The following is an 18,248-nucleotide window of genomic DNA, read 5'->3' as shown; positions in this document are numbered from 1 at the left end:
ACGGAGAGAAAGACTGCGAGGAACACAAGTCCGGGAGTGAAGAAAGAAAGGAATTAAACGCGGCAATGTTGCTGAAATGGAGAGGTGATTATGGCGGTAATTAAGGTGTAAATGTGGCAACACCTCCACCTCCTCCTCCTCCTCCTTCTCCTCCTTACCCCCTCCCTCTCTCCCCCTCCATGAGCTACCCTCCTTTATCCCCCCCTCTCCACCTCCTACTCCTTACCACCACCACCTCTCCCTCCTCCTTCACCCTTTCTCCCCCCTCCCCCTCACTGGCTCCTCCGCTCCACCTGGTGGCCGTTTCCTCCACTCCACCTCCAGGCTCCTCACCCCTCCTTCTCGTCGCGGCGTTCCCCGAGGCTAGACGTGTCCTTGTGCTGTGTTGCGATTTTCTTCTTCTGGGACGCGATCTCCTCAACCCCGTCAGGTATGTGAGTGACAGGTTACATAGATGAAGAATGAGGGCTGTGAGGGTATGAGGGGCATGGGTAGTGAGAGATAAGTAGGATAATAGGTGAGATATGCGGTGGTTATGAGGGTTGTGCAACGCGTGCCGGCCGCCATTACACAAGCGGGCAAGATGAGATATTTCGGTGTGGCATTTTGGCTTTATTTAGGAAGTTTTTCGGTGTCTTATTATTGGAAGTGCTTATCGAGTGACTTCTTAGTGTAAAGCGAGGCCGATACTGTTACGATTGACAAGGATGCACCATAATAGAGACGGATAAAGATAGACCACGAGGCAGGGCGGCGTGCACGTGGCGGCGGCTCTCGAGGAAGCTAAATACCATCCACCCTGCCCATCCGTATATGAAATATCTCTCTTACACATTCTATCATCATTGTATTACCACATTAGCTGCTAAGTTTGATGCATTTTCCAGCCAGTTTGTGCCTCTTGTGATCCTCAAGTTGTCCAGTTTCCGTGGATCACTTCGTGTTCTATAATATTTCTGGCGGCCGTCTCTAATCCGCTGCCACCTGAGCCCCTCTCGTCGCAGTGTTCCCCGAGGCGGCACGTGTGACTGTACTGTGTTGGGATTACTGAGCCAGGGACGCTTTCCTTACAGCCCCGTCAGGTTAGTGAGTGGCACGTTAGATGAGGAATGAAGGCTGCGAGGGGAATGAGTAGTGAGTGATAGGGTTATTGGTGAGAAGGGTAGTGTGGCGGGGATGTGGGTTGAGTTCTATGCAGCGCGTGCCCTCCATTACACGAGCGGGGAGGATGGCATTCAATTTTTCCAAGTGGTATTTTTCGCTTTAATAATAAAGATTTTGACAGTTTTATGATTGGAAGTGTTTATCAAGCGACTGATTAATGTAATGCGTGGCCGATCAGATTGGAATTGACACGGATGCACCATAATACAGACGGATAAAGATAGCCCACATGTCCAGCAGGCGGGGTGCACGTGGCGGCGGCCGCCGAGGCGTGGGTTGCGCAAGGTGCGGCGCGCGCCGCCCGCCATTACACGAGCGGGCAGGATTTTTTTTTTCGGCGTGGCTTTTTGGCTTTATTTAGAAAGTTATTCACGTTTGTTATATTGGAACTGCTTATCAGGTAACTGTTTAGTGTAATGCAAAGCCGATAATGTTGCGATTGAAAAAGATGCACCGTAATACAGGCGGATAAAGATGGACCACCAGGCAAGGCAGCGTGCACGTGGCGGCGGCTAGGTGTGGGTTGTGCAAGGTGCAGCGCGCGTCGCCCGCCATTACAGGAGAGGACGGGGTGAGATTAAATTTTTCCAAGTAGGTTTTTCCGCTTGATTTAGGAAGCTTTTCACAGTTTTATGATAGGAATTGTTTATCAAGTGACTGTCGAGTGTAATGAGAGGCCGATAAGGGTAGGATCGACATGGATGCACCATGATTCAGACGGATAGAAAGACGCCCAGCAAAGGCGGACCGCGCATGGCTTCCCTGCCTTCCCCTCCATAAGTTAAATCTCCTGAAACATTCCATCATACTTGCATTAACACAGCACCTGCTAGATTTGATGCATTCGTTAACCAGTTTTAGCCTCTTATCCTTAATTTGTATATATTACTGGTTTAATAATTTTTATTTTTTGTATAAGGACTCCTACGTCTTGCGTCTTCACTGCACCAGCTTGGGTTTTCAGTTTTTTTTTTTTTTTTTTTTTTTTTTTTTTTGCAGGGCGCGACGTGTATGTGATTATTTGATGCCATCCGAGGCTGCTCCTGGCTGTAAGCACGTGAAGGTGACATAGAAAAACACGTAGCTCTTTAAACTGCCCTGTACTGCATTTATTAGGCTATTATTTTTAAGCCTTCGTAATGCAAGGTTTTCTCAAGGGCAATTTTTTGGTAGGAAGTGATTATTTAGTGCAATCTTGAGCTGGTGTTGTGCTGAATGTTATTAGTGGGCATTAATTAGGCTATTCTAATTTTCAGGTTATTAGTATGCATTAATTAGGCTAGTCTTCTAATTTTTTGGTTTTTAGTATGCATTAATTGGTCTTTTCTTCTAATTTTCAGGTTTATAGTGTGCATTTATTAGGCTATTCTAATTTTCAGGTTTTTTAGTATGCATTAATTAGGCTGTTCTTCTAATTTTCAGGTTTTTAGTTTGCATTAATTAGGCTGTTCTTCTAATTTTCAGGTTTTTAGTTTGCATTAATTAGGCTGTTCTTCTAATTTTCAAGTTTTTAGTTTGCGTTAATTAGGCTATTCTAATTTTTAGATTTTTAGTATGCATTAATTAGGCTATTCTAATTTTCAGGTTTTTAGTATGCATTAATTAGGCTATTCTTCTAATTTTCAGATTTTTAGTATGCATTAATTAGGCTATTCTTAAAATTTTCTGGTTTTTAGTTTGCATTAATTAGGCTATTCTTAAAATTTTCTGGTTTTTAGTTTGCATTAATTAGGCTATTCTTTAAATTATCCGTCATGGAAGATTTTCTCAAGGATCTTATTTTGGTAGGAAGTGACTATTTAGTACAATCTTAACTGATGTTGTACTAAATGTCTTTTTTTTAATATATTTCCATGGCAAGTGTTTTTTTATAATAATTGACTCGTTTAGTACATAAAAGCACGAGTTGTTATTTTGTAATATTGAATAGATTATGCTTGGTAAGGGGAGTATCAAGTGCAGTATGTCCCTCTATGTCCTTTGACTACGTGTTTTTTGCAGGTGGTGACACGAAGTGGATGTGAGGGGAGTGAGTCGAGCATTCCTTCTCGCCTCCACCTGCGTTCCCACCCACCGCTTCCACCCCAGGCGCCGGACACATGGAGACAAGGTGAGATCTAATGCTCCTCTTTATTTTACTGCAGCTGTCAATAGTTTCATGACTCAGATTTTGAAGTTTTAGCATTTCTTATTTGCATGTTCATTATATTTCAGAGACAGGGACATCAGGCTAGTTGAGTAGTCTTGTTATTTCTGATTGTTCTCATGTCTGAAGTTTTTTGTATTAAGATTTTGCCTTAAGTCTATGCCATTAGTTTTATATTTCAGATTTTGTAGTTACAGCGTTTCTTTACTTATTCATTGTGTTTCAAGGAGTGGCACATTTAACAATTTCAGTAGTCATATGTTCACTTATGTTACCTTTCTTGTTTCTGTTTATTCTCCTGTTTGAAGGGGTTTTCTATTGAGTTTTTTTGCCTTTTGAGTTAGTAACAGCTGAGGTTTATTATATGCAGTTATCTATTGTGGCTTGTCATTTGATACAGTTTGCCCTTAGAGGTTTCCCATTTTCTTTTAACTGGGTACAGAGCATTGCCATGGAAACCATATGTACCCTTTGATCCCTGTCCTTTTAAATGTTGCTGAAGAAGTGTTCATTAAATGCCTGTCATTATAAATCCCCGTCCCTTTACATCACTGTCATTATAAATCCCCGTCCCTTTAAATCAGTCATTATAAATCCCCGTCCCTTTAAATCACTGTCCTTTTAAATGCTGAGGAAGTGTTGATAGAATGTCCAGGTAAGGCAAAACTTCTTTTTATTCTTAGTACTAGTATTTTCATTATTTTTTTGAGTGTTACTTATTATTTTACTCTATATGCATTTTTGATATATTCTTACCATACTTTCGTTCATTGGTAAGTAACTATTTTTGGCAAGTAGAATAATGTTAAGAACGTACACTATAGCTGTGCATGGCCCCAGTGCTCATCTCAGTCACTTGAACCTGTTCGAAGATAGATTATGAGAGAGAGAGAGAGAGAGAGAGAGAGAGAGAGAGAGAGAGAGAGAGAGAGAGAGACTATATACACACACACACACACACACACACACACACACACACACACACACACATGCATGCAGATCACCTTGTATTTTTTTTTTTTTTACAATAAAGGAGGCAGCTCAAGGGCACACAAAAAAAGAAAACTATAATAAAAAAAAGCCTGCTACTCGCTGCTCCTAAAAAAGAAACAAAAGAGGTGGCCGAAAGCAAGATCAAATATGGGAGGAGAGATGTCCTGATACCATTTCATTGGCTTCATCTTTGGTAGTACAGCTGAGAGAGAGAGGCAGATCACCCTGTGTACCATTTCACTAGCTTCATCTTTGGTATTACAACTGGGAGAGAGAGAGAGAGAGAGAGAGAGAGAGAGAGAGAGAGAGAGAGAGAGATGATGGCTACTTTCTTGGCATGTGGCAGACTCGTGATGGCTGGAAATCAAATTTGTCTCGTTGCTTTCTCGTTGGCGGCAGCATCCAATACCCGAGTACACCACTGCTGCTTCATGGGAGATGTTTATTGTTGTGGCGGACCAGGGAGATAAGAAAAGATAAAAATTAAGAATAAAATAAGATAGAATTCCCTGCTGCGAAGTCTTGTCACACGGCAGGGCAGAAAGATAAAAGAGAAAATGATATGAAACTCCCTCCTACGAAGGCTAAAGTCACACGGTGGATCATGGACATTAAAAGAAGAGAGAAAATAAGATGAAATTCCCTTCTGCTAAGTTTTGTCATGTAATAATCACGGAAACTAGTGCTAAAGAATTCCCTCTCTATTCTATCTCGGAATTAAGATAACAGAAAAGAGAAATTAATAAGATGGAATTCCCTCCTTACGAAGTCTTGTCGTGTAATAATAATCATGGAAACTGCTACTGAGTGACCTTTTTTATAGTGTCTCATGGTCAAGATGGCTCCTCCTTTCTATGCAGTCAATGATTAGGATGAAACTCCCTCTCCTATGAAGTCTATTATTTTCTTTTTATGTATTTGTCCATTTCTTGAGTACGTTGTGTTTAGGTTTTCTTATGGCACGTGGTTGATTTTTACTACAACTTCAGGTATTACCACCACCAACAGCACCACCACTATCATTGTTTTTGCACCATACCACCACCACCACCACCTTCACCACCATACCACCAGCTGCAGCAGCAGCACCACCACCACCACCGCCATACCACCACCACCATACCATACCACCATACCATACCACACCACCATACCACCACCACACCACCACCACACCACCACCACCACCACCAGGAGATTGCCCGCCTCACCCCCAAGGTCGCCTTCTTGCCGGTCACTTGGCTGATTGCTTTCGTGTTTTCTTTCGCTGTCACTTGCGTACATAGCCTTTTCTCTCTCTCTCTCTCTCTCTCTCTCTCTCTCTCTCTCTCTCTCTCTCCTGGTCACCCCTTTCTGCTAACTTGTTTACGGTTTCGTTATCTTGTTCCCCTTTGCTTCCCATACATTATTTTTTACACTCGATATAACGTATTTCTCTCTCTCTCTCTCTCTCTCTCTCTCTCTCTCTCTCTCTCTCTCTGTTATTGGCAATCGTAAAGATAAAAAAATAAATAGATAAGAGATGTGTTTTTTTTTTAATGTGGAGTGCCTGAGTTTGTTCCCCTCCCAACACTGACTTGCATTTGATAAGTCGTGTGTGTGTGTCAGAAGATGGTCATATTCTTAAACATATCGACGCCCAAGCACACACATTTGACAAATCTTTCATAGGAGTTGATGGATATAGTAGCTACGTCTTGTTCCATTCTTATAAAGTCTTAGGGTCATATTCTTAAACATTTCGATGCCCAAGCACATGCACACACATTTGACAAGGCTTTCATAATGGTTGTCATGGGCATTTCTAGGCAGGGGCGTTCCTAGACATTTGCGAGCACAATGAGCCAAAGCAAGAATATGAGCAATTGTAGAATCATTTTAAAGGCACTTGTAAATGCAAATTTCAGACATTTTATTTCTTAAAACTAGGTGCACACTGAATAATTGAACATTTTTGTTACATTTTTGTTTATAAAATTGAAGACCCAAATTTGTCTTCCTCCTGCCATAGCAGCAATGGTTAATCAGGAACGCCACTGTTTCTAGGGGTACTTTTATGACTGGTGGTAGTGTGATCTGAAGATTGTCAGAGAAGTCAAAAGAACGTATAGCTTACTGAAACCAGGCACTATCACCGGGCTGGTTGTGGTCGGGTAGTCAGACTGCGAAATAAACTTACACTAACAGAGGAGGCGATCAATAGGCAGGCAAAGGGATGTTCAAGGGCTGTGTGATTTCTGGGAACTGGACGTTGAATTCACTCACCTGTTTGCTCATGCTTCTTGCTGCCAGTAGTAAGCAATAGTTTGTACTGTACCAGCTTGTGAGGTGTACGTAGCAGTGTAATAAATCGATGAGGTTATAGAATATGTAGGTTATAGAAAAGTGTAAGTTATTGAAGAATAGGTTGGTTATAGAAGGATGTGTAGGTTATTGAAGAAAATGTAGGTTGTAAAAGAATATATGAAGGTTTTTAAGAATATACAGAGGTTTTAGAAGAATATATAGATGTTTTAGAAGACATTGTAGGTTATAGAAGATAATGTAACTTCTAGGAAAAGGGCAAATATTTCACACACCAGCCTCTGTTGCGTTACTATGAATGTTAAATAATTAATGTGATAGTTCGTGAAGGCTCCATAAAATTGCTTGCTCAAACATCAATCATAATAGTATAGATTTGTTTTCATTGAGTTTTGTGGCTGAAGAATATTGTGTATCGGAGAAGAAAGAAATAGGAAGGGTAGTAATAGCAGCAATAGCAGTTCCAGTTTCCAATGTTCGCAAAGGTAATTCCCAGGTATTTGCCGATATTTTTAAAGTACTATTTTTCATTTTAAAGAGAGGCAGTAGAAGCGGTTGTAGCAGTGGTAATAACAGTAGTAGCAGCACCAGTTAAAAGAATATATGTTTTCAATGCATAAAAAAATTATCCTTTGCAATATTTGATAATTTTTGATGAATATATGAAACCATAGTAGTAGTAGTAGTAATAGTAGTAGTAGTAGCAGCAGCAGCAGCAGCTGTCAAGGGAATAGGAGCAGCAGTATTTTTTCTCAGTACATAAAAGTCGGTCCTTTTGCGATATCTGATAATTTTTCAACAAAAACTTATATATAATTTTCAGTCTATGCAAATTCCCACGTATGCAAAACCACCTTTTCAAAGCTTATCGCTAATGCGGGAGGATGTCATGGAAACACTGGGGGTATTTCTGTAAAACATTGTTATTTACATATAAAAATAGGTTAGTAAGACCGAGGTGGACAGGGTGACGAGGGCGGTGAGCAGCAGGGCCCAGCGACGGCGGCCCGCGCAGGTGACGGAGGAACCCCCCTGCATGGCGGCCGGGTACTCCCCTGGCGGAGGAGGGAGGCGTTAGTGGAAGAGGAGGAAGAAAATGAGGAGGGATGAGTTATTGGAGGAAGGGGAGGGGAGGGAGGTAAAGAGGAATAAAGAGAGAGGAATAGGAAGAAGGGAGAGGAATAGGGAAGAGAGGAATAAGGGGGAAGGTATGCAAGGACTGAATGGATACATAGGGAGTGGAAGAGGGAAGGGAAGGAAAGAGGAGCGAAGGTAGGCGGAGGTGGGATAAGTTGAAAGGGAGGCGAGGAGGAGGAGGAGGAGGGATTAATAGGTAACACGAGAAAATAAATGACTAAAGAAAACCATATGAAGCAAGAGAAAGAAATATTCAGAGTGGAAGAAAATGCTAAAATTAAAGCGAATGTGGGTTTACCTTTAAATACATGTCAGTCAGAAACTCTACTAAAATCTTAACCCCAGCATGCTGTTCATACCTGTGAGGACGTGCACGGTGATGGAGTGCTCGAGGGCGTGGGCGGGGCTGCAGGTGTACACGCCCGCGTCTGCTGGGCGGGCGCGCTTCACCACCAGCTGACTGAGGCTTCGGCGGCCCAGCTTGGTCCGCACTGATACCCGATCCCCGTCCTTGCGTACCATCTATAGCGTGACGGAGGAGAAAGGGAGAGGTGAGGGACGGAGGGGTATTTGAGAAAGGGGTAGAAAGAAGGAATTAGTGTATGAGAGAGAAAGAAAATGAAGGGTAGGTGATGAAAGAGGGAAGGGTAGATGAAGAAGAGAGCGGAAAAAAGTGGAGCATGCAGCGTATGGGGGACATTACACAGTGGATGCGTTGAGTGGATGCGTTGAGTGAGGGAGGGAACGTAGTGGGTGGGAGGACAGAGGCAGCAAGAGAGAGACAGCGAGAGAGGACAGGACAGGGAGGGACACGTAGCCAGCATAGGGTTCGCAGTATGTTAGTAGGACAGCAGAATATGCATTAGCCTGGCGGGACATGAATAGTCAGCGGTACATAAATGTTTGGGCGATGCTGAGAGGCGGGGACCAAAAAACACGGACAGTTGAGGAAGCGGAGGGATGCGAACCCGTCCATTTTTATTGTCAGCACACACACACGCACACCCTCACTCATACAGACAGACGCAGGCACACAGAAGCTTTCATTCGTCAGATATTGGAAAGAAAATAGAAGAAAATGAAGTAAAAAGAAGATGTATGTATGTAATGGTTGTGTCTGTTAGTTTGCGATTCTTTTTGACTTTGAAGTGAGTGAGTGAAGTTGTTTGTTAAAAGGTTTGTTCCGTGGTTCATAATTTTTTATAAGTAAAGTTTGAAAATAATAAAGGAAAACTAAGGTATACGTAATAATTGTCGTGTCTCTCTTGAGCTAGTTTGCAGCGTTTTGACTTTGAAGTGAGTGAGTGAAGCTGTTAATGAAATTGTTTGTTCCTGCGGCTCACAATTATGGATAAGTAAAGATTGAAAAAAATAAATATACATACATTTGCTTTTTATTCTGATTACTAAGCCGATGGACATTCATAAATCGCAGTGCATCAATTAGCGATTAGTGATTGGCAAAAAAAAATTATAAAATTATTTTCGGAAAGTTAATTACGCAATGGAGAGAAAAAAAATCAAAAACTTACCTCATAAAAAGAAGTTACTTATTTATATTTAAGAATTTGCAATATTGAAAAAGATTAATATTCATTGACGTTACCTCACACAAAAAGTTATTTATTTATATATAAGAATTTGCAATATCGAAAAAAAGGTAAAGAAATATAACACTTCCCACTGCTTTGAAAATTCCGTAATGACCAAAAAGAGAATAAATGGATATCACTTATATTTTCATTCGTGCATAGGTGTCATTTTAAATTTATTATGGCGGCCGTGTATGGTGAAAAGGGAGAGAGAGAGGAAGGGAGAATGAGAGAGGGAGAGGGGAGGAGGGTGAGAGAGAGAGAGAGAGAGAGAGAGAGAGAGAGAGAGAGAGAGAGAGAGAGAGAGAGAGAGAGAGAGAGAAAGAAAAAAAAATAATAGAAAAAAATAGAAAATAAAAGGATGTAATAAAAAAAAGAAAATAAAAAAAATTTGACAATAAGGGAAGAGAAAATGAGGAGAAAAAGAGATAAGAGTGACCATCATTAAATTCACAGTACTGACACCCGGCCCCCCCCCCAAAAAAAAAGTGTACCCGGTCAAATGAATAGCGCGCGAACCAAACCTTCATCCGCACAGCATCCTCATTATACATTCATTGTCACCGCCGCGTAGAGAGGAGGAGGAGGGCGAGGCACGCGGTATCATATGGAATTAGACGTGTCATAGGACTTAACTATCTTCCTGGCAGGTGTTTCATTAAGGTGGCGACGTTAGCCCAGATTACTACTATAACAGTATGTCTTATGCTTATATTTGAATTGCATGCTACGGGGTTCTCTCTCTCTCTCTCTCTCTCTCTCTCTCTCTCTCTCTCTCCTCCTCCTTCCCCTCCTTTGTTCACATCATATAGGCTTTGATAATTTGATACAAAAACACATTAACATTAAAGCAGAAGGGGAAGGCAGTGAGAAAATCCTTTGTCCACAAGTATACTAATGGAGATGATCGTAAAGAAGAAAAATAGTAGCAAATGGTTGTTCTAATGTCCGGTGCTGCGCTCGTTCGTCGGTGCTTCGAAATATCACACTTCTGCTAATGTGAACGAGTTGAGACTTATTATCGGTTAATATTATGTTATGTTTGCGTCGATAAATGCTTTGGTGATCCTTAAAGGCTCTTATTGACTCTACTAAAGCTCATGAAGAAAGTTAGGAATGGCTGAACGATATAATATAGCTTTTTCTCTCCTTTCGGGGCCTCACTGCTTCGAAACAACAGACCGAAGCGTTGTGAAAGTCCTCCGAAACGGGCTAATTTGGGGGGACGGAGAGAAAGACTGCGAGGAACACAAGTCCGGGAGTGAAGAATGAAAGAAATTAAACGCGGCAATGTTGCAGAAATGGAGAGGTGATTATGGCGGTAATTAAGGTGTAAATGTGGCAACACCTCCACCTCCTCCTTACCCCCTTCCTCTCTCCCCTCCATGAGCTACCCTCCTTTATCCCCCCCTCTCCACCTCCTACTCCTTACCACCACCACCTCTCCCTCCTCTTTCACCCTTTCTCCCCCCTCCTCACTGGCTCCTCCGCTCCACCTGGCGGCCGTTTCCTTCACTCCACCTTCAGGCTCCTCACCCCTCCTTCTCGTCGCGGCGTTCCCCGAGGCTAGACGTGTCCTTGTGCTGTGTTGCGATTTTCTTTTTCCTGGGACGCGATCTTCTCAGCCCCGGCAGGTATGTGGGTGACAGGTTACATAGATGAAGAATGAGGGCCGTGAGGGTATGAGGGGCATGGGTAGTGAGAGATAAGAAGGATAATAGATGAGATATGGGGTTGTAATGTGGGTTGAGCAACGCGTGCCGGCCGCCATTAAACAAGCGGGCAAGATGAAATATTTCGGTGTGGCGCATTTTGGCTTTATTTAGGAAGTTTTTCGGTGTCTTATTATTGGAAGTGCTTATCGAGTGACTACTTAGTGTAAAGCGAGGCCGATACTGTTACGATTGACAAGGATGCACCATAATAGAGACGGATAAAGATAGACCACGAGGCAGGGCGGCGTGCACGTGGCGGCGGCTCTCGAGGAAGCTAAATACCATCCACCCTGCCCATCCGTATATGAAATATCTCTCTTACACATTCTATCATCATTGTATTACCACATTAGCTGCTAAGTTTGATGCATTTTCCAGCCAGTTTGTGCCTCTTGTGATCCTCAAGTTGTCCAGTTTCCGTGGATCACTTCGTGTTCTATAATATTTCTGGCGGCCGTCTCTAATCCGCTGCCACCTGAGCCCCTCTCGTCGCAGTGTTCCCCGAGGCGGCACGTGTGACTGTACTGTGTTGGGATTACTGAGCCAGGGACGCTTTCTTTACAGCCCCGTCAGGTTAGTGAGTGGCACGTTAGATGAGGAATGAAGGCTGCGAGGGGAATGAGTAGTGAGTGATAGGGTTATTGGTGAGAAGGGTAGTGTGGCGGGGATGTGGGTTGAGTTATATGCAGCGCGTGCCCTCCATTACACGAGCGGGGAGGATGGCATTCAATTTTTCCAAGTGGTTTTTTTCGCTTTAATAATGAAGATTTTGAGTTTTATGATTGGAAGTGTTTATCAAGCGACTGATTAATGTAATGCGTTGTCGATCAGATTGGAATTGACACGGATGCACCATAATACAGACGGATAAAGATAGCCCACATGTCCAGCAGGCGGGGTGCACGTGGCGGCAGCCGCCGAGGCGTGGGTTGCGCAAGGTGCAGCGCGCGCCGCCCGCCATTACAGGAGCGGGCAGGATGAATATTTTTTTTTTTCGGCGTGGCTTTTTGGCTTTATTTAGAAAGTTATTCACGTTTTTTATATTGGAACTGCTTATCAGGTAACTGTTTAGTGTAATGCAAAGCCGATAATGTTGCGATTGAAAAAGATGCACCGTAATACAGGCGGATAAAGATGGACCACCAGGCAAGGCAGCGTGCACGTGGCGGCGGCTAGGTGTGGGTTGTGCAAGGTGCAGCGCGCGTCGCCCGCCATTACAGGAGAGGACGGGGTGAGATTAAATTTTTCCAAGTAGGTTTTTCCGCTTGATTTAGGAAGCTTTTCACAGTTTTATGATAGGAATTGGTTATCAATTGACTGTCGAGTGTAGAGAGGCCGATAAGGGTAGGATGGATAAGGATGCACCATGATTGAGACGGATAGAAAGACGCCCAGCCAAGGCAGTCCGTGCATGGCTTCCCTGCCTTCCCCTCCCTTCATAAGTGAAATCTGAAACATTCCATCATACTTGCATTAACACAGCACCTGCTAGATTTGATGCATTCGTTAACCAGTTTTATCCTCTCGTCCTTAATTTGTATATATTTCTGGTTTAATAATTTTTCTTTATTGTATAAGGACTCCTACGTCTTGCGTCTTCATTGCACCAGTTTTTTTTTTTTCATTTTTTTGCAGGGCGCGACGTGTCGTGTATGTGATTATTTGATGCCATCCGAGGCTGCTCCTGGCCGTAAGCACGTGAAGGTGACGTTGAAAAACACGCACCTCTTTAAACTGCCCAGTACTGCATTTATTAGGCTATTGTTTTTAAGTCTTCGTAATGCAAGGTTATCTCAAGGGCAATTTTTTGGTAGGAAGTGATTATTTAGTGCAATCCTGAGCTGATGTGCTGAATGTTATTAGTGTGCATTAATTGGGCTATTCTTCTAATTTTCAGATTTTTAATATGCATTAATTAGGCTATTCTTTAAATTATCCGTCATGCAAGGTCTTCTCAAGGATTTTTTTTTTTGGTAGGAAGTGACTATTTAGTGCAATCCTGAGCTTGTGTTGTGCTGAATGTTAATATGCATTAATTAGGCTATTATTCTGATCTTCAGGTTTTTAGTTTGCATTAATTAGGCTATTCTTTTAATTATCCGTCATGCAAGGTTTTCTCAAGGATATTTTTGGGTAGGAAGTGATTATTTAGTACAATCTTAAACTGATGTTGTACTGAATGTCTTTTTTTAATATATTTCCATGGCAAGTGTTTTTATAATAATTGACAGTCTCGTTTAGTACATAAAAGCACGAGTTGTTATTTTGTAATATTGAATAGATTATGCTTGGTAAGGAGTATAAAGTGCAGTATGTCCCTCTATGCCCTTTGACTCAATGTGTTTTTTGCAGGTGGTGACACGAAGTGGATGTGAGTGTGAGGGGAGTGAGTCGAGCATTCCTTCTCGCCTCCACCTGCGTTCCCACCCACCGCTTCCACCCCAGGCGCCGGACACATGGAGACAAGGTGAGAACTAATACTCTTCATTTTTCTACATAGGCTGTTGATAGTTTCATGACTCAGATTTTGAGCGCGTTGTTATTTTGTAGTATTGAATAGATTATGCTTGGTAAGGGGAGTATCAAGTGCAGTATGTCCCTCTATGCCCTTTGACTCAACGCGTTTTTTGCAGGTGGTGACACGAAGTGGATGTGAGGGGAGTGAGTCGAGCATTCCTTCTCACCTCCACCTGCGTTCCCACCCACCGCTTCCACCCCAGGTGCCGGACACATGGAGACAAGGTGAGAACTAATACTCTTCATTTTTCTACATAGGCTGTTGATAGTTTCATGACTCAGATTTTGAAGTTATAGCGTTTCTTATTTGCATGTTCATTATATTTCAGAGATAGGGAAATCAGGCTAGTTGAGTAGTCTTATTATTTCTGATTATTCTCATGTCTGAAGCTTTTTTTATTAGGATTTTGCCTTTAGTCTTTGCCAATAGTTTTATATTTCAGATTTTGTAGTTACAGCGCTTCTTTGCTTATTCATTGTGTTTCAAGGAGTGGCACATTTAACAATTTCAGTAGTCATATGTTCACTTGCGTTACCTTTCTTGTTTGTTTATTCTCCCGTTTGAAGGAGTTTTCTATTAAAAGCTTTGTCTTTTTGAGTTAGTAATAGCTGAGGTTTATTATGCCATTATCTATTGAGGCTTGTCATTCGATACAGTTTGCCCTTAGAGGTTTCCCATTTTCTTTAACGGGATACAGGAACGGTTGCCATGGAAGCCAGACGTACCCTTTGATCCCTGTCCTTTTAAATGCTGCTGAAGAAGTGTTGATTTAAATCAGTCATTTTAAATCCATTCCTTTAAATACGTGTTCCTTTAAATACCTGTTCCTTTAAATACTTGCTCCTTTAAATCCCACTCCTTTTAAATACTGAGTAAGCATTGATAGGATGGCCATGCAAGGCAAAATTATTGGTATTAGTAATTTCATTATTATTGTTATTATTAGTGTTATTATTTTACTGTATATGCGATTTTGATATTCTTACCATATCTTCGTTCATTGGGAAGTAACTTTTTGGGAAGTAAAACAATGTTAAGAGCATACATTATAGCTGTGCGTGGCCCCAGTGCTCATCTCAGTCACTTGAGCCTGTTCGAAGATAGATTGAGAGAGAGAGAGAGAGAGAGAGAGAGAGACATGCGCGCGCAGATCACCCTGTATACCATTTCACTGGCTTCATCTTTGGTATTACGAGAGAGAGAGAGAGAGAGAGAGAGAGAATGATGGCTACTTTCTTGGCATGCGGCAGACTCGTTATGGCTGGAAATCAAATTTGTCTCGTTGCTTTCTCGTTGGCGGCAGCATCCAATACCCAAGTACATCGCTGCTGCTTCCTGGGAGATGTTTATTGTTGCGGCGGACCAGGGAGATAAAAAAATAAAAAAAGATATAGAATTCCTTGCTGTGATGTTAAGTCCCACAGCGGGGCAGGAAGATAAGATTGAGAAAATATGAAATTTCCTTCTGTGAAGTCTAAAGTCACATGGCGGATCATGGATATTAAAAGAAGAGAGAAAATGAGATGAAATTCCCTTGTGCTAATTTTTGTCATGTAATAATCACGGAAACTAGTGCTAAAGAATTCCCTCTCTATTCTATCTCGGGATTAAGATAACAGAAAAGAAAAATTAATAAGATGGAATTCCCTCCTTACGAAGTCTTGTCGTGTAATAATGATCGTGGAAACTGCTACTGAGTGACCTTTTTTATTGTCTCATGGTCAAGATGGGTCCTCCTTTCTATACAGTCAATGATCAGGATGAAACTCCCTCTCCTACGAAGGCTATTATTTTCTTTTTATGTATTTGTCCATTTCTTGAGTATGTTGTGTTTAGGTTTTCTTATGGCATGTGGTTGATTTTTACTACAACGTCAGGTATTACCACGACCACCACCATCATTGTTTTTGCCACCATACCATCACCATCACCAGCAGCAGCAGCACCACCACCACCACCACCACCACCACCAGCAGCAGCAGCACCACCACCACCACCACCACTATCATCATTTTTTCCACCATACCATCACCAGCAGCAGCAGCAGCACCACCACCACCACCACAGCCAGCAGCAGCACCACCACCACCATACCATACCACACCACCATACCACCACCACCTCACCACCACCACCACCATCAGATTGCCCGCCTCACCCCCAAGGTCGCCTTCTCGCCTGTCACCCGGGTGATTGCTTTCGTGTTTTCTTTCGCTGTCACTTGCGTACATAGCCTCTCTCTCTCTCTCTCTCTCTCTCTCTCTCTCTCTCTCTGTGTTATTGGCATTCGTAAAGGTAAAAAATAAATAGATAAGAGATGTGGTGTTTTTTTTAATGATGTGGAGTGCCCGAGTTTGTTCCCCTCCCAACACTGACTTGCGTTTGATAAGTCGTGTGTGTGTGTGTGTGTCAGAAGATGGTCATATTCTTAAACATATCGATGCCCAAGCGCACACATTTGACGAATCTTTCATAGGAGTTGATGGATATTGTAGCTACGTCTTGTTCCATTCTTATAAAGTCTTAGGGTCATATTCTTAAACATTTTGACGCCCGAGCACACGCGCACACATTTGACAAGGCTTTCGTAATGGTTTTCATGGGCATTTCCGGGGGTACTTTTATGACTCGTGGTAGTGTGATATGAAGATTGTCAGAAGTCAAAAGAACGTATAGCTTACTGAAACCAGGCACTATCACCGGGCTGGTTGTGGTCGGGTAGTCAGACTGCGAAATAAACTTACACTAACAGAGGAGGGGATCAATAGGCAGGCAAAGGAATGTTCAAGGGCTATATGATTTCCGGGAACTGGACGTTGAATTCACGGACCGTTGAGGAAGCGGAGTGATGCGAACCCGTCCATTTTTATTATCAGCACACACACACACACGCGCACATGTATTCAGACAGACGCAGGCACACAGAAGCTGTCACTCGTCAGATATTGGAAAGAAAATATAAGAATGAAGTAAAAAGGTATCTATAAGTAATGGCTGTCTGTGTTAGTTTGTGATTCGTTTTGACTTAGAAGTGAGTGATTGAAGTTGTTTGTTAAAAGGTTTCTTCCGCGGTTCATAATTATATATAAATAAAGTTTGAAAATAAAGAAGGAAAAATAAGGTATACGTAATAATTGTTCTCTTGAGTCAGTTTGCAGTTCGTTATGACTTTGTAGTGAGTGAGTGAAGCTGTTGATGAAATTGTTTGTTCCCGCGGCTCATAATTATGTATAAGTAAAGATTGAAAAAAATAAATATACATACGTTTGCTTTTTATTCTGATTACTAAGCTGATGGACATTAATAAATCGCAGTGCATCAATTAGCGGTAAGTGATTGGCAAAAAAAAAAAAAAAAAATTATAAAATTATTTTGGGAAAGTTAATCACGCAATGGAGAGAAAAAAAATAAAAACGTTACCTCAAAAAAAGAAGCTACTTATTTATATTTAAGAATTTACAATATTGAAAGAAATATACAAAGACGTTACCTCACAAAAAAGTTATATAAGAACTGAAATATTGAAAAAGTAAAAAAAAATATAACTTCCCACCGCTTTGAAAACTCGGTAATGACCAAAAAAAAGAAAATGGATATCACTTGTATAATTCATTCGTGCATAGGCGTCATTATAAATTCATTGTGGTGGCCGTGTATGGTGAAAAGGGGGAGAGAGAGAGAGAGAGAGAGAGAGAGAGAGAGAGAGAGAGAGAGAGAGTAGAAAAAAATTGAAAAGATTAGGAAAAAAAAGAAAAAAAAGACTAAGGGAAGAGAAAATGAGAAAAAAAGTCAATATAAAATTCACAATACTGATACCCCCCCCTCCCCACACACACTCCAAAAAAAAAAGTGTACCCGGTCAAATGAATACCGTGCGAACCTAACCTTCATCAGCACAGCATCCTCATTATACATTCATTGTCACCGCCGCGTAGAGAGGAGGAGGACGGCGGCGAGGCACGCGGTATCATATGGAATTAGACGTGTCATAGGACTTAATTATCTCCCTGGCAGGTGTTTCATTAAGGTGGTGACGGAAACTAATCTATTTGAGTTTCGTGGAAGCCTTGAGGGTGAGACGACGATGGGTTGGGATGGAGGGACAGACACAGGCAGACGGACAGAAGCATAGACAAGATTGCAAACAGATGGATCGGTAAAGCAACAAGTAGACAGATGGGAAACTAATCTATTTGTGTCTAGTGGCTGTGTTGATGGCAAGACAGGAGATTAGGAGGGATGAAGGGACAGGCAGGCAGAGAGACAGAAGCAGAGGTGAAGTTGCAGATAGACAGATTAAGACATAGACAGAGGGGCAACTAATCAATCTGTCTTGAGGTTAATATTAAGATAGGATATAATGGAGACAGAAATATTGACAAACCGAAAAGATTTAAATTAGCAGATTGACAGACAGGCAAAGATAGACATAGACATAGGCAAATTGGCAAACAGATTAATGGACAGATAGAAAGAAACAAGCAAAGTTAGACTGACTGATTCAGAGACAGATAGACAGACGTGCAGAGTGATTGACGGATAGTGACAGTGAGAATAATAATAATATATTTTTGACCAGTAGAAATGCAGAACTAAGACACAGGAAGAGAGAGAGAAAAAAAAAAGGAAGGTAGGAGCTACACATCCTTCCCTTGGTAGCGATAAAATATATTTTCTTA

The 18,248-nt window shown here is 41.8% G+C and overlaps 1 protein-coding gene and 1 long non-coding RNA gene across 11 annotated transcripts in view; one reads left to right on the top strand and one right to left on the bottom strand.

Annotated features, from left to right (window-relative positions):
* Window positions 1-285: 285 nt before the first annotated feature.
* Window positions 286-16,899, top strand: LOC127002690 (uncharacterized). 5 transcript variants are annotated; one of them, XR_007756433.1, is made up of 5 exons: window positions 286-430; window positions 3,166-3,274; window positions 13,404-13,518; window positions 13,685-13,793; window positions 15,605-16,899. It is a non-coding gene; the product is annotated as an uncharacterized LOC127002690 (long non-coding RNA). The 5 variants fall into 5 exon arrangements; XR_007756533.1 differs by having other exon boundaries at window positions 15,510-15,606; XR_007756512.1 differs by having other exon boundaries at window positions 15,507-15,606.
* The window catches only part of LOC127002421 (zwei Ig domain protein zig-8-like), a 107,688-nt gene continuing 96,951 nt past the window's right edge, over window positions 7,512-18,248 (bottom strand). For all 6 annotated transcript variants that reach the window (XM_050868451.1, XM_050868521.1, XM_050868384.1 and 3 more), the window contains exons 6-7: window positions 8,104-8,266; window positions 7,512-7,662 (exon numbers count right to left, since the gene is read on the bottom strand). In XM_050868451.1, the coding sequence (XP_050724408.1) occupies window positions 7,535-7,662; window positions 8,104-8,266 (291 nt within the window). In that variant the 3' untranslated portion in view covers window positions 7,512-7,534. The remainder of the gene's footprint in view (window positions 7,663-8,103; window positions 8,267-18,248) is intronic.

Source organism: Eriocheir sinensis, chromosome 1 (assembly GCF_024679095.1).
Source record: "Eriocheir sinensis breed Jianghai 21 chromosome 1, ASM2467909v1, whole genome shotgun sequence".
NCBI classification, from domain to species: Eukaryota; Metazoa; Arthropoda; class Malacostraca; order Decapoda; family Varunidae; genus Eriocheir; species Eriocheir sinensis.
The sequence above is the reverse complement of the archived record's forward strand: the minus strand, read 5'-3'. Positions and strand labels throughout refer to the sequence as shown.